The 15,684-nt window shown below is 41.5% G+C and overlaps 1 protein-coding gene and 1 pseudogene across 1 annotated transcript in view; one reads left to right on the top strand and one right to left on the bottom strand.

The window, feature by feature from the left end:
• Positions 1–475: 475 nt before the first annotated feature.
• The window catches only part of LOC119734407 (probable ATP-dependent RNA helicase DDX47), a 29,794-nt gene continuing 14,585 nt past the window's right edge, over positions 476–15,684 (bottom strand). Inside the window, exons 9-13 of the mRNA XM_038207904.1 lie at positions 15,115–15,191; positions 5,981–6,041; positions 4,450–4,520; positions 3,277–3,406; positions 476–1,239 (exon numbers count right to left, since the gene is read on the bottom strand). Coding sequence (XP_038063832.1) covers positions 1,120–1,239; positions 3,277–3,406; positions 4,450–4,520; positions 5,981–6,041; positions 15,115–15,191 — 459 coding nt within the window. The 3' untranslated portion in view covers positions 476–1,119. The remainder of the gene's footprint in view (positions 1,240–3,276; positions 3,407–4,449; positions 4,521–5,980; positions 6,042–15,114; positions 15,192–15,684) is intronic.
• Positions 7,398–9,405, top strand: LOC119734408 (annotated as a pseudogene).

Below are 15,684 nucleotides of genomic sequence, written 5' to 3'. Positions count from 1 at the left end.
TTTACGTTCACTATAACCAGGATATTGTTGCTGAGTCTGTATTAAAGGGAATATACAATGTATGCAAACATGTTCATGACAGTCTCAAACATCCTGTAAAACCATGGCACCTGGTGTGCTGACATTTTCAATTTCACTCTTTTCAAACACTGCTCCAAATTTATCATACTGTAATCAGTCTGCATTTTCTTTGCAATCGGTTACACACCTGTGAACAGGTGCAAGCCGGCTAGACTGATTCCCTGACCTTACAATTCCCCGACGTTTATAAATTGCTGTTTCATCAGTCCTTCTGATTTGAAAATCACAGGTGTGTGGAAAAACGCACACCTGGATTTTTCTAGGTGTGTGATTTTTCTAGGCGTGTGATTTTTCTAGGCGTGTGATTTTTCTAGGTGTGTGATTCTGTGGTCCAAGCTGGGACTGAACAATCTGGTATTTTTTTTTCATAATATTCATATTGATTTACAATACAGCCGTTTTCTCTTCACCGACGTACTTTATTTTTCACAAATTATGAAGTATAATTATGCCGTAAATGTATGCCAAGGTGTGCGGTACTGAGGGATTCAGGCGTGCGATTATTGGCACTTCTCAGGAAGCATTTAGGCGTGTGATGGCGTGGGGGTGCGATCACACGCCTCGAAACAGAAGGACTGGTTTCATCTTAAGTGGGGTCAGGAAACCAGACTACAAGAACATGATTACTTTTCTTGGTTTTTCCAGCATCTATGAACCCAAAACATCAAACAGGTCAGTGTAACAATATTGCTATAAAATACTACCCCCCCCCCCCAATCCATCCATTTCTGAAAATTACAGCAAAAGCTGTTGTATATTACCTTAAACTATCCTTGTTGGAATTTGAGAAGTACTTGACTATGACACTGGGCATTTGTTCCTCCTGGTGATGACACACATGTTGCTGTTAATACTTTTGCTTCTTGCATGAAGCAAAAGCTTCTTGCAGAAGCTATCTTTTTGTAAACGTGACTTTTCATATAAAACGTTATTATACCCATGTGTATATTAAGCCTGTCTACTGACTTTGTAACCCGTCCCCAACATCAGCATAAACATTTGTCCCTCCTAGTGATGGTACACACGATTCCATTATCGCTATCTCTTGTTTCCTTTGTGAGACATCTTCAGCTTCTTGCGGATGCCTACCGCATCCTCCGAGTCATCCTCCCCGCCCCGGCCACGCCCTTTCTTCTTGTCATCGTAGTCTCTCATTTCCTAGAGCCAAAAAAAGAAAAGGAGGACAAGTTAACCCAATATCACATGGCCAAAAAAGGCAAAGTGGACGAACCTGTGTTAACAGGAACGGAGTGCCCATCTCTCTTTCTTTAGCGATTGGGCCCATGGGCATTGCAAGGGGGGGGGGGCAAGGGGGGCACTTGCCCATCCCCCCCCCTCCCTCCCCCAGAAAACGGGGGGAAAAAAAAGAAGGAAAAAGACTGTGCGAAGCTATATTGCTGTTAATTTGATGGGGGGGGGGGTAGGGCAAATGCTCCTCTGCTCACGCTCGGAAAAATGATAAATTGAGAATATAATGAAAAGATTAAGGATTTTGGGGGGAAAATTTCTTTTGCCCCCCCCCCCCCCCCCGGAAAAAAATCCTGGCGACGCCCATGATTGGGCCAGACTCATATGCTGTTGTGGGGGGATCGCCACACCTCCTCCACAGCGAGTCTGTTACCTTCCCAGCATTGAATAATGCCGGTACCCATTTAACACCTGGGTTGAGAGGAGTAATGGAGGTAAAGCGCCTTACTCAAGGGCACAACACATTGTATTCAATCCATGAGGAAACCATAATAACCTCAGCGTGCTCGAGCAGTTTGGAGTGCTAAGAAACTAAGGAGGTCATGAGGCCTTTCCACACGACAGTATGTCCCAAAAAAGGTGTCCATCTGACTACTTTTTAAAGGGAATAAACAAAATATGGAAACATCGAAAAATAAAACTACCAAGTTTTTACGAAATACCTTACTAGAATGTTGGTAAATGACAGTCTCAAGCATCCTGTAAAATTATGGCACCTGGTGTGAAGTCATTTTCAAGAAAATGGTATTTTTGTATACATTTCCAACGGTGGTCGGCCGACCAGCGTTGGAAAAACCCAACTATTTTTCAACTATTGCTCCAAATTTACCATTTTTTCAGTCCAAAGTTTGTTTGCTATTGGTTACACGTTCATGAACGGGTGCAGGCCAGCTAGACTGGTTCCCTTGCCTTACAATTTTCCATCAGCTATAAATTGATCCATTTTATCTTTTGTGGAGTCAGGGAACCAGACTACTTGAACATTTTTGTTTTTCCTTGGTTTTTCCAACCTTTTCGAACACAAAACTTCAAAAATGTCAGTGTAACAATATTTGATCTATTATACTAACCCCTCAAATAGTTCATTTCTGAAAATTAGAGCAAAAGCCAATGATGTACATTCCCTTTAATAACTACAAAACCATGAGGTCAAATTTGAAAAATGTTGGTTATGCAGATACTCCTAAGCCTTGGTCTCAACCCCTATGAGTTTCATTTAATTTTAGTCAAGCATCACTGAACAATTGTCAATCGATCACGACAACATTTTGGACACTGTGACCAAGTTCCTTGTCTATTCAATTTCAGTACTGTGTTAAGTAAGCTGTGTGAAATCCTTCATGTTGTAAAAAGGGCTGCGGTTGGGAATTGAAATCCAGATAATATCAACTATCCACCCTCAAAGCATGCAATAGTTACTGATCAGATAATAATATACAAATAATGAATGTTTGTGAGTGCAATGGTAAGAATAATTTCGTGAGGTGACAGATGAAATGTTCCATTCCACGAGGCGAATGAAATTATCCTTTCCATTGCACGAACGTGGAACATTCATAATTTGTTTTATATAACACCTGAATAAATCCTTGTCAACTGATTGGTTGACTTTTAATAACCAATTTTATTCAGGTTAAAAACTGTTTAAAAGTTCGACAAGTTCATCATATTTAATTCATGCAAACTGTTCAACAGGTTGAGAACCATCATATTCAATTTATCTCGATTCAAAACAGGGCCACCACTAGCAGCAGTGACACCGTGCAATGGAAGTTCTATTCACCGTGCAATAGAACTACCATTGCACTGTGCGCTACACGCCGTGCGCTGGGACGCATAATTCATCGACATTTGATCAACGATCCACCAATCAGATGACGGGATTTATTCAGGTGTTGTGTAATATCGACTATTCACCCTCAAAGCATGCAATAGTTTTATACTGACCAGTTTAGCAAAGCGTTGAGCTTCTGTCACCCGCTCCATGAGCAGCATCACTTCCTGTTCCTCGGTGGGGAATAACGGCAGTTTCTTGTCAATCAGCTGCTCAATGCGCTGGTACAACTCCACATCATACCTGGCGTGGGGAAAAACATGAGGCTAACGGGAGTGAAGATTCAACGCGTACTAGTGCCCGAAACTGATCTTCCGGGGTTCGGTTCGGTTTGGTTTCCTAATCATGACAAATTCAATAGTATTCTGCATGTACACTGCAAGCAGAGGTAAGGTAAGTTTTAAACACTCCTCCTTGCGAGAGGTGCATTGAACAAAATTTCCCCATAAAAACAGCAAATGGGCAATTCCACGGTTACTCACGTTACGTTTTTGATGGACTTTTGAGTTTCCTTGGGCTGTAATTACCTTACTGAAAAGGTTTAATAACTGTTATCCCCATGGTAGATAGAGTAGACCTAGACCTACCTAAGCACCAAAGATGACATCCAGAAAAATGTGTTATGTATGATAAACAAGACGCACAAAATCAGTTACTCACGTTACAAAATTGTAACGTGAGTAACCGTGGAATTGCCCAAATCATTAATGTCACTTGACAACAATCTAAAGCTTGAATACAATTAAAGCCGGAGTCCATCATTTGCAGCTATCCAAAAAAGTAACTGGCGTAACTATTGTTGAAAAACATACTTGGTTGAAAGATAGTGATTAAACTCCCTGTGAAATTATTCTTTCTGGCAAGCTCTCATTTTGAAGAAATCAACGAAAGAAGGCCTTTCCAGCGGTGCGTCTTAAGACGCACAGTAGGAAAAGTTAAATTAGAAGTTCATTTTGTTATTCGGCGCAGCGCGCGCACGCATTGGCACGAAGCACAGGCACGCGCGGTTGCTATAATTCGTCAGATCAGTGCGCGACATCGCGTAAAGCTGCAATTCAAAACAATTCAAAACATGATTCAGCAACTTTTGATTTGAAATTGAGATCCTAGAATGCTGTTTTTCTCGGAATACACAGCTGAAGCTGAGCTGAAACTTCATCAGGTTAGTTGTTCAGTATCCTTCATTAGATTTTGAGCACTTTTGTTGCTTCAAACGAACAAAATGCACAAATTACAAATGATGGACTATGTCTTGAAGTAGTTTGGACATAATTGTGCTCACTTACTGTGTGACAAACGTGATTGATTTTCCTGCCCGGCCCGCTCTGGCCGTCCGCCCAACCCTGTGGATGTAATCCTGTTCAATAATAATGATCAAAAGAAGAGAAAAAAATGTTGGGGACAAGGCATTGAGCTATATTAAATTACTAGAGCACTGACTTGATGTACAAAGTGATGCCTGCTGGGCGCAACATGTTTGTGCACAAAACTCAAAATTTTGTATGGCTTTTGTACGGCTATTTGCATATCTGTGTTTGTATTCTATACAGGTGCGTTATCAAAGCTGATACGCCCAAAACGGAAACGCACGATCAGCAAAATGAGCGTGTCATTTTGCTTACGCAAACAGCGCAACGCGTGTGCGTATCCGCTGCAGATGATTAACCGTCATGACCATGACATTTTTTAAAACCATAATGACGCGCTTAAATTATTGCGTACGTTCCACTACTTGCGCGTTGCATTTAGAGTACACCTTTAAATTTCAATCCATCTTATTTCATTGTGTTCTACAAACACGCACATGAATTCAAAATGTCTGCGCCCAGGACGGCTTCAAAGAGTCTCCACTCTCCATGCGCTAGAATGAGGAGTTAGCGCTCTAGTAATTTCATATTGCTCTATGGTACAAGGTCATTAAAATAATTATACAAGTACAACATGATATAAAGATAAGGCCAAAAAAAAAAAATACTCGGTCTCTGGTCAGCGCGCGCGTCGATTTTAATCATGCACGTCAACCTTTTTTTTTCTTCAAATTAACACGGAAGTTACAACAGCGCCCTCTATTGCCGCGCCTCCTCAAATTTTTGTACCAAGGAGCACCAAGGAATGGGGAAATTGCACCAAGGTAAATGATAAAGGGCACCAAGGCAAATTATGGAGGACACCAATGTAAAATGAGGACACAAAAAAAGCAAAATAGTACCCACCTTGTCTGTAAAATACAAGCTTGAAAAAAAAAAAGCCACCAAAAAAAACAACAAAAAAACGCGTCGCGGCATCAATTCCGGAACTTCGGTTCAACCAGAGACCGACTATTTTTTTTTTTGGCCTAAGTCGCGCAAAAGTAAGGATGCGTTTTAGGAATCGCAGTAAAAATGGTCAGTCCAGATTTTGCAAAGAATGTATTGTACAGACGCCCCTGCTTTGGTTGTGTACAAAGTCTGTGGAGAGTTGAGTGCATTTTTAAAGTATTTTCCAACAAAATTGGGAAGGTTTCTCAGTCCCAGATTCATGCATTTTTTCCAACATGTTTGCAATGATTGACTTCATTGCGATAACATATGATGAAAAAAAGTGGCATCACGATTCAGCACTCTTTCCAGATTTCATTATGAGGGTTTTGTTATTTTCAGAAAATTTATAAACTGTTTTCGTTCGCCAGATTTTTAACACTTTTTACAGTCACAGTACATGAAGGAGACAGCAATCTGGGCTGAACAGCATGTTAAGGGTGATAATAAAATAAAAAATGCAACCCTCAAAAAGAAAAGAATTGTCAGCAAAGTTTCAGTCAAGTGACTTTGCTCTCACCTTTGAGTGTGTAGGGATGTCAAAGTTGACGACAATATCAACATGGGGAATATCCAGGCCCCTGAGGTATTGAAAAATAAGAACACAAGTGAATTCCACGTCAAAGGAAATGTACAACATTTGCTTTTGCTGCAATTTTCAGAAATAAATGGATTTGGAGGATTAGTATGTTATAGTAAATAACTGACTTGTTTCACGTTTTGGGCTTGTACATGCTGGAAAAAACAAGAAAACCAATCCTGTTCTTGCAGTCTGGTTCCCTGACCCCACTTAAGATGAAACAGAGAAAGTTATAAACTTGGGGAAATGTAAGGTCAGATAATCAGTCTGGCAGGCTTGTACCCCTTCACAGCAGAGTTGTGATGACTCGAGTCAATGACTCGACTCGAGTCTGACTCAATTCACAATTTTTGGTGACTCGACACGACTCGAGTCCCTAAGGGTAAATGACTCTACTCGACTCGAGTCACTGCGAGCAAATGACTCGACTCCACTCGAGTCCTTCATCAGAAGACTTGACTCGACTCGAACGAAGGCTAATAAGACTCGAGTCCCTAAAATAAAAGCATTCAACCCTTGCCAAATCAGCTGGTTTAGTGAACTTAGCAGCCAGGGCTACATCCAAGCTGTGTCAACAAACTTTCGACCTGGGCTCCTGCCAAGTCCCATTGAAACACATACAAACACCTGTAACTTGACACAGCAATCTCTCTTCATAGACCAAACCACCCCCACCCCCAGTCAATTATCTTTCCAGCATAACTGCCTGGCAACTGCCTGGCAACTGTCTGGCAACTGTCTGGCAACTGTGTGGCAACTGTGTGGCACGTGGTTCTTTGTTGTATTGCTATGAATAGGGTCTTGCGGTTGAGGTTTTGGCGGGTTTGTCTCATTGGCACATGGACTCTGATGGTGGTGACAGTGTTGAAAGAGGATGTCGGGGCATTGACTCCAGCTGCTACTGAAGACAATTTACTAGGGGTTGTAAGGCCAAAAAAAAAATATTCGGTCTCTGGTCAGACCAAAGTTCCGGAATTGACGCGGTCACGCGGCTTTTTTTTTTTTTTTTTTTTTTCTTCAAGCTTGGATTGTACAGACAAGGTGGGTACTATTTTGCTTTTTTGATGTCCTCATGTATATTGGTGTCCTCCATAATTTGCCTTGGTGCTTTCGATCATTTGCCTTGGTGCAATTTCCCATTCCTTGGTGCTCTTTGGTAAAAAAAATTGAGGAGGTGCGGAAATAGAGGGCGCTGTTGGAGCTACCGCGGAACATTTTGGAAAAAAAAAGATCGACGCGCATGATTAAAATCGACGCGCGCGCTGACCAGAGACCGACTTTTTTTTTTTTTTTGGCTTAACACAGAAAGTTGTCGTTTGCAGCTGTCTCTTCTTGGCAGCTGTTTCATGTTTTTTTCTTCTGTAGAATAGGTAACTGTTTACTGAGAAGCTTTTTTCGTACACTTGTTTACTGCCTTCTCAGAAAAGTGTCAGTGGAAAGTTTATCTTGTCCAGGAGTCAAGACTGGTTGCTAGGTTACCAGAGGTTTGTTTGGAAGTGTTTGGTGTGGTCATTGTTCTGATTGGCAGCAGTGACCAAAACAGCAAGCAGATTTCCTTGCTGGTCCATTCAATCACCATGGCTTCGACAAGTAAGGTATCCAGCGCTCATATTCTGCAAGGAATATTCCAAGATGATTCTGATGATTCGGAGAAAACATCTTCAGAAGAAAGCGGTTCGGAAGATTCAAGTTCAAGTGCCTCAGAAAGTTCAGAAACAGAGGACAGCAACGACACCGAGAGTGACGCTGATAGCGACAGTGATGTGGCATCCCCACCTAGGAAGAGAAGGCCAGAGAATGTTCCGCCAAAGGGGAGGGGAAAGCAAACTGCGCGTGGCCGTCGGCAACGGGGCCGCCCAGCTCAGCCAGCCGTCCCGGCACAGCCAGCCGCCCCGGCAAAGCCAGCCGCCCCCGCCCAGCCGACACGAATGACCGCACCTGACGGAACAATTTGTTCCACTGACCCACCGCCAACTGCAAGGGCAACAAGACCAAATATCCTCATGCAAAATAAGGGCCCCACAAATCTGGGCGGAGCAACGACACCCTTGGAAATCTTCAAGCTCTTCTTCCCGGTGGCCATGATGCAGACGATTTTGCAACATACCAACGTCGAAGGAGCGCTGAAGAGAGGATCAGTGTTTGTCTTTTCCCGGGAGACAACGCTGGTTTCCTACATTCCAAAACCTAACAAGAACGTTTTTCTCATGTCGAGCATGCATCATGATGAGGCAACCAATCCCACCTCTGGAAAACCTGAGATGATCCATTACTACAATGTCACCAAGGCTGGCGTGGACACAGTCGACCAGATGTGTTCGCTGTACAACTGTGCCCGCATCACCAAACGCTGGCCCTTGGTGGTACTCTATCACCTGCTCAACTGCGCCGTGATCAACAGTCACGTCATCTACCATCATCTCAACCCCAACCTCAGTCGTGAGGCAGCATCTCGCCACACCTTCATGGAAGCACTCATCAGGTCTTTGGTGGAACCGCAAGTGATGGCCGCGACTGCGGCAATGTGTCCTGCACGCCATGCAGTTGCTTGGATACAACCTCCCTCCCCATCACATCGCTCCCGCAGCACCACGAGCGAGACCGCCCCACGGGAGGTGCGCATTCTGTGTCCCTGGCAAGAGGAGGCAGACGAAACGCATCTGCAGTGAGTGTCAACGGTTCTCCTGCCAGGAACACAGCATCACCAGAAAACTCAGCAGAATCGTCATCACCTGCACAGAATGCCTGTCGGCATACTCACTGTAAACAATAACAGTGACACTGAACTACCAGCCACTTGAGTTTCAAGTCATGGATTCCCAGTGCTTGTTCTTAGTATAGTAATTTGCATTTTCTAAAGTTCACTTTGGATATTTTGGTTTTTTTCTTGGTAATTTTGACACTGAACTGCCAGCCACTTGAGTTTGAAGACATGGATTCCCAGTGCTTGTTCTTAGTACAGTAATTTGCATTTTCTAAAGTTCACTTTGGATATTTTGGGTTTTTTTCTTGGTAATTTTGACACTGAACTGCCAGCCACTTGAGTTTGAAGACATGGATTCCCAGTGCTTGTTCTTAGTACAGTAATTTGCATTTTCTAAAGTTCACTTTGGATATTTCTTTTTTTACTTGGTAATTTTTACACTGAACTGCCAGCCACTTGAGTTTGAAGACATGGATTCCCAGTGCTTGTTCTTAGTATAGTAATTTGCATTTTCTAAAGTTCACTTTGGATATTTTAGGGGTTTTTCTTGGTAATTTTGACACTGAACTGCCAGCCACTTGATTTTGAAGACATGGATTCCCAGTGCTAGTTCTTAGTACAGTCGAGTCTCGTTATAACAAACTCGTTCAGACCTAGCCAAATTGTTTGTTATATCAGAATTTTGTATTAAGAGGAACATCAGTCCCATTCATTGTGCACATAAATGCACAGGCGAGACCAAGGCTTTATGTTTGTTATAACAAGAATTTTGTGTTAAAGGGAATATACATCATTTGCTTTTGCTGTAATTTTCAGAAATGGATGGAATTGGGGGGTTGGAAATATATAACAAATATAGTTACACTGACTTTTTTGAGGTTTTGGGTTCAAAAATGCTATAAAACCCAAGAAAAACAATCACTTTCCTGTAGTCTGGTTCCCTGACTCCATATAAGAAGAAACAGAGCAGTTTACATACATTGGGGAATTGTAAGGTCAGGGAACAAGTCTAGCTGGCTTGTACCCGTTCATAGGTGTGTAATCGATTGCAAACAAGTGCGATGGTCAATTGGGGCCAGTATTCGGGAAAAAAGCCAGTTTTTTCCAACGCTGATCGGCTGACCAGCGTTGGAAATTGATACAAAAATACCACCTTTCTTGAAAATGACGGTATACCAGGTGCCATGATTTTACAGGATGCTTTACACTGTCATTCACTAACAGTTCAGCAAGGTATTTCAAAATGATTTGGTAGTTTTATTTTTTGATGTTTGCAAATGTTGTATTTTCCCTTTAAAACAGAGTTTGTACTAACGAGAGTCGACTGTATAGTAATTTGCATTTTGTAAAGTTCACTTTGGATATTTCCTTTTTTATTTGGTAATTTTGACACTGAACTGCCAGCCACTTGAGTTTGAAGACGTGGATTCCCAGTGCTTGTTCTTAGTAAAGTAATTTTTTTTTTTTTTTTTTTTTGGCTTTGTATTTTTCGTTTGTCATGGTTTCCTGTTAGTTTTTAGTTTTTTTTGTATTCTTTCTTTCATTTTGGTAGAAACATGGTATCTAGAAAGATTTGAAATTCATTCGCAAGTCTTTGTCTTCTTTTGTTTGCTATAGTGCGCACCCCCCCCCCCCCGAATATTTTTAACTCATGTCTGCGGTGTTTTAGTGTGTACAATGTGCAAAGGACCAGTGGCGTCACCAGACTTTTCAGTCTGGGGGGGCACAGGGGGGGGGGGGGCACCAGCATATGATGGGGGGGGGGGGCACTTAGGTGGATACGGATCGCCGTCCTGGGGGAGGGGTCTAATTTTCGCATACGGAGGATGGGCTAGATGCAAAATGGTGCCACATTTGATGCTAAATTCGATCTGAAGATATCTCCAGAAATTGCTATTTTTGAGGTAATGATTTTAACAACGCGCAGAATTTTGCAGAGGATATAGGGGGCACCAGCATTTGATGGGGGGGCACTCGGGGGGGCACTAGGTTTTCCAGGGGGGGCACGTGCTCCCCCTGGCCCCCCCTTGGCGACGCCACTGCAAAGGACTCCTACTCATTTGTATAAACCCTCCTAGAACTGGTCTAAAACCAAAACAATAGGTATATACGCGGAAAAGTACGTGCTTCCCAAAAAATACGCTGTTGACGACTCCAAATATGCTCTTTTTGTAAACGCTGCGCTGATAAATAATCAGTGAGGAATGTCAATCACAAAAATTGGCATGATGACGTCATTTTTAAAAGGACATCAAAGATCTAGAGGAAATTTGAATTTAAAAAGTATACTTATCACATTACCCCTAAATATTCTTTGTACAATCTCAAAGGACTGTGAGGTTTCAGAATCATTACGTCATCTGACCGGAAGTTATTGTAGGGAGAATTTGTACATGATCAGTTTTCTTTCCTTTAAATTCAAATCGGAACCGGAAGTTAAGTGTTATTAGCACACATACACTTAAATATTCATTACAATTTCCATATTTTCAAAGTTATTTTCACTGTTTGACGCAGAGTTGTAATGACTTGAGTCCATGACTCGACTCGAGTCCGACTCGAGTCCCTCAGGGCAAATGACTCGACTTGACTTGAGTCACTGCGAGCAAATGACTCGAGTCCCTCATCAGAATGACTCGACTCGAGGAAGGCTAATGAGACTTAAGTCCCAAAAATAAAAGTAAAACTTTGCAAAAAATATTTGCAATGACTTATGCTGGTGCCGTTTTTTTGTTCACGTCAGGTTAGAATGTTCACAAATCATGCATACATATACCTTTGTGGATTGATCAGTGTCCCCCTTAGTTGAATGGCGATCAGCTGGCACCCCCTTTTTATTCTCATTAAAAGTCAAATGTGGTATCAACACATGTAGTAGCCCGAATGTAAAATTAAAATTGCCAAAAAAAGTGACTTTCTGTCTTGTTTTTTTTTAATTTTATGGTGTTCAAATATTTGTGACTCGAATTGACTCGAGCTAAATACTTGACTCGACTGGACTACGCACTGTGACTAGACTTGACTCGACTTTCTTGACTTAATGACTCGACTCGACTCCAGTAAAAAAAATCAGTGACTCGTTACAACTCTGGTATGATGAATGTTTATCATGTCTGGACTTGAAAGGATGCTTTTTTGTTCATGTGAAAACAAATGGTTCCACTGAAAATGGATGAGTTTCTGTTCTTAAAAATATTCACAACTTAACTGACCAATAAAATAGTTCTAACTCAACAAACGATGTAGCTCTAGTTGTATTTGCAGTGTTATTTTGTCTGATACAGGGAATGGCAAATATAAAAGGCTAAGGCCCCCCAAAAAAGTCTCCGGTTTCTGGTATGGAGCTTGCCCAAAAAGTGGTGCGGTGACGCGGCTTTTTTTGTTGTTTTTACCTGATTTTTTTGCTTCAAATGTGTGCTGATGACTGCAAATGGTGCCCGACTAAACTTAGTGCAAATATATGGGAGTCCAGAGAGGTCACATAAAGCTTATTCTCAACCATAACCTAATCTAAAAACACGTTAAAATTGTGCAGCAGCAGAATTCCAGTCAAACCAGTGAGTTTAGCGGTTTGAGACATCATCTTTCATTGAAAATTTTTTTTTTTCATTTTGCCGACGCGCATGGCTACGGCGACGCGCGCGCATACCAGAAACCGGAGACTTTTTTTTTTGTCCTAAAGGACCAATTTCATCTTTATGATTGGCAGATGGCAATTTTGTGGCGAATCAAGGATATTTCATCAGTCTAGTTTTTTATGAGGAAAAACTTGCAGAGGGTTAAGCATGAGTACCTTTTTTTATTAAAGCGAAAATACACTGGAATTGTCGTACAGCATGACTAGTTTAAATGAAGGCCGGTCCCATTCCTTTGAGACAGGGCATGTGTAACCGCTGGTAAGCATAAACAACTTAGCCACCATTGTCATTTTGAGTCAAAGCATCCATCACGGCAGAACTCCACTGGCGCCACAATTGTGCAAGTTAATAATACATGTATCATGGACATGTCATTAAAGTGAAAAGACACAGGAATTGGCGTAGAGCATGACTAGTTTAAATGAAAGCCGGTCCCGTTCCCATGAGGTTGGGGATGTGTGTAGCCGCAGCATGAACCTTGCTATTTGTTAAGGTTCAGTACAAAACGTTAGCAACGTGAATGAAACTTTAAAATGAAAAAAACAAAAAACCTTTCCGGGAAAAGTATTAACAATTGCCCCTACATGTATTGAAAGATCGTAAACAACTTTGTCACCATTGTCATGGTCAAAGTCCATTGCTTTTGCGTCAAGCATCAAGCATGACATAACTCCCATGCCGCCACAATCGTTGCGTAAGTTCATAATCTCACGAACATGTCATGGTTCAGATAGTTTGAGAGAAATATCTTTTCTGCACTGCCTGAAGATTTCGAAAATACCACCTCTGTATTTTACAGTGTTTTTGCATTTATTTTTTTTAATACCGGGATACTGCGTCTTCAAACCGGAAGTTAGATGTTTCATACACAAAACATTATTATTTCAATATTTTCAGAAGTTCTTTTCTTTTCATGATGAACACAAGAAGTAAACCGATATCATTTTAATTGATGATGTCATCAAACCTGACATAACGTGTGCGTGTAAATATAATGCATACAGACACTCATCAAAACCCAACTGGTGCATTTTTTATACATTATTAAAATGGCTCTACTGCAAAGCCCGAATTTCATGATCATTTTTCTCTTTCTGTTCTGAATTAAAAAGAAACTGGAGAATCGCATTTGTTGAGTTTGAAACGCTGGAATATCAGGCAAAAAAAACTATTTCATAAACAGGGTTCGACCTTAACTTTTTTGTTTACTAGCCAGCCGGGCTACTGAAATGGACTCTGAACTAGCCTGCATGTTTTTCTTACCTCAAATACAAAATGGCGTATTTTCAGGCTTAATTCTGAGGCAAGTTTGTCAGTGTTTTTAATAAACAAATCTAATAATTTTTCCTTTTAAAACAGTTGATTAAAACAGTTGATTAAATCAGACACAAATTGATGGGGTTTTCTTTCTGAACGTAATGATTTATTTCTTCCTGTACGTTTATCTTTGCCGTATCCCAATAACTTTTCACTCGCCAGCCGGGTTATTTAACTCTTTCGCTACGGAATTTAATTTACCGATTTTTTTCACGCTTGGACGTAATAAATCGCTGGAAATTCCGCCGTGTGTCGATGTGGACGCCGCCATCTTTAAATGTATCCCTGTAAACAAACTGCTCACAATAACCTGCAGCAGACCCTGGCGAGACGGAGAGCCGCTGGCAGCGGCTCAAACTAGGGTCAGAGGTTATATGATATAAATTATGTAGATAAGGCCCACCTCATGGGGATACCCTGTTTATTCACAGCGACGTCACCGAGCCGCTGCCAGCGGCCTGCCGTACGACATGTACAATTTTTGTGTGCTGCTGTCAGCGGCTCGCCGTAGCGAAACAGTTAAGGAATAGTCTGACTAGCCCGCCGCTATTTTGACTAACATTTGGCTAGCCGGCGACCGCTAATTTCGAACCCTGATATAGGACGTTGCCAAAATGTGAATATTTATTTAAAATCAGAACAGAAATAGGACTAATGTATTTTATCTCATATTTTTCAATTTTATTTTGTAAAAGGGATTGTATCATAATGTATGACATTTAGTAAATCGCTGCAAGGATGCTTCCTTGTGATTGTCCACTTAATTTCTTTCTCTACATTTTATCACAGTTTTTGTAATAAATTTTTAGTTGATCAATAGCAACTATGAATAGGAAAAAAAAATGCTTAGACAATTATTTAATAATACATATAATTTAAGTGTGAAATCAGTGTAATTGAATCAAAGTAAAACTAAAACTCCACACCGCCATGTCATGACTAAGAAAATCTAAGCTTTTTGCCCCCAACCCCCAACCCCCATCCCTTTCCCCCAGTTTTTGCATGTAAAATTGCAGGTTTTTGCCCTTCAATCTATCCTGAACTTGTTCAGGTTTAAAATTCAGTCCACTTAAAATTTTCAAGAATAGGCCCATAGGTTCAGACTTATTTAATAACACCATCGGCAAATCAAATTGTAAAAACTCATCGTATAGGCCTTCTTTCCGACAGAAAAAAAATTATTCATCGGCGATTGTATTTCCACATGCTACAGCTAAAAAGCCGTTGTCAAGGAACTTGCGACGCGTTCAACACATTGCAAGTTTCGTTTCATGGATCATACGACGCGTCCCGTGTTGCGACATGTTACACCTCGTAACTTGGGTTGTGCTTCGTGAAATCGGGTGCTGATAAACACTTCGCAACTTGATTCTTATTTTATGGTGAAAGGTCATTATTTGACACGACAAACTTACCTGCTGGCTACGTCAGTTGCAATCAAGATGGATCTGCTCTTCCCTTTAAATTTATTCAGCGTTCCTAACCTCTTGGACTAAAGGAGCAACCAAGAAGAAAAAAAATACAACAATTGATGTCCATTCCATAACTTGCAATTCAGGCAGTTCACAATTTGGGCGATTCACAATGCAGTTTTCTTAAACTGAAAATGGACTACCCTCGTGAAAGATTACAATGAGTGCGTTCGATAACTTCCCCCAGCTCACATGTGCCTGGCTCCTCAAGTGATGACAGACATACGCAGTGGAGCTAAATAAACGAACGGTTTCGGGTAAAGTTTCGTGTAACAAGAGCTGGAAAGTTGAACTTTGACATGACACAGGCTGCATCCGAATCAACTGTCTAGAGCTAGGTCCAGGTCCACGCCCATTGAAAATACGCGGGGACGCGCTGACAATAGACGAAGCCGTAGCTCTGGAAGCCCGTTTCAGACACGGCCGGCCTGAGGCGCCCGCCGGACGTCACGTTGGCAGCCATGTCAATTGCATGGCCTTATGGGATACTTACCCAAGTAACCGGCTCGGCGA

This window comes from Patiria miniata, unplaced genomic scaffold (assembly GCF_015706575.1).
Source record: "Patiria miniata isolate m_02_andy unplaced genomic scaffold, ASM1570657v1 HiC_scaffold_27, whole genome shotgun sequence".
Lineage (NCBI taxonomy): Eukaryota > Metazoa > Echinodermata > Asteroidea > Valvatida > Asterinidae > Patiria > Patiria miniata.
The sequence above is the reverse complement of the archived record's forward strand: the minus strand, read 5'-3'. Positions and strand labels throughout refer to the sequence as shown.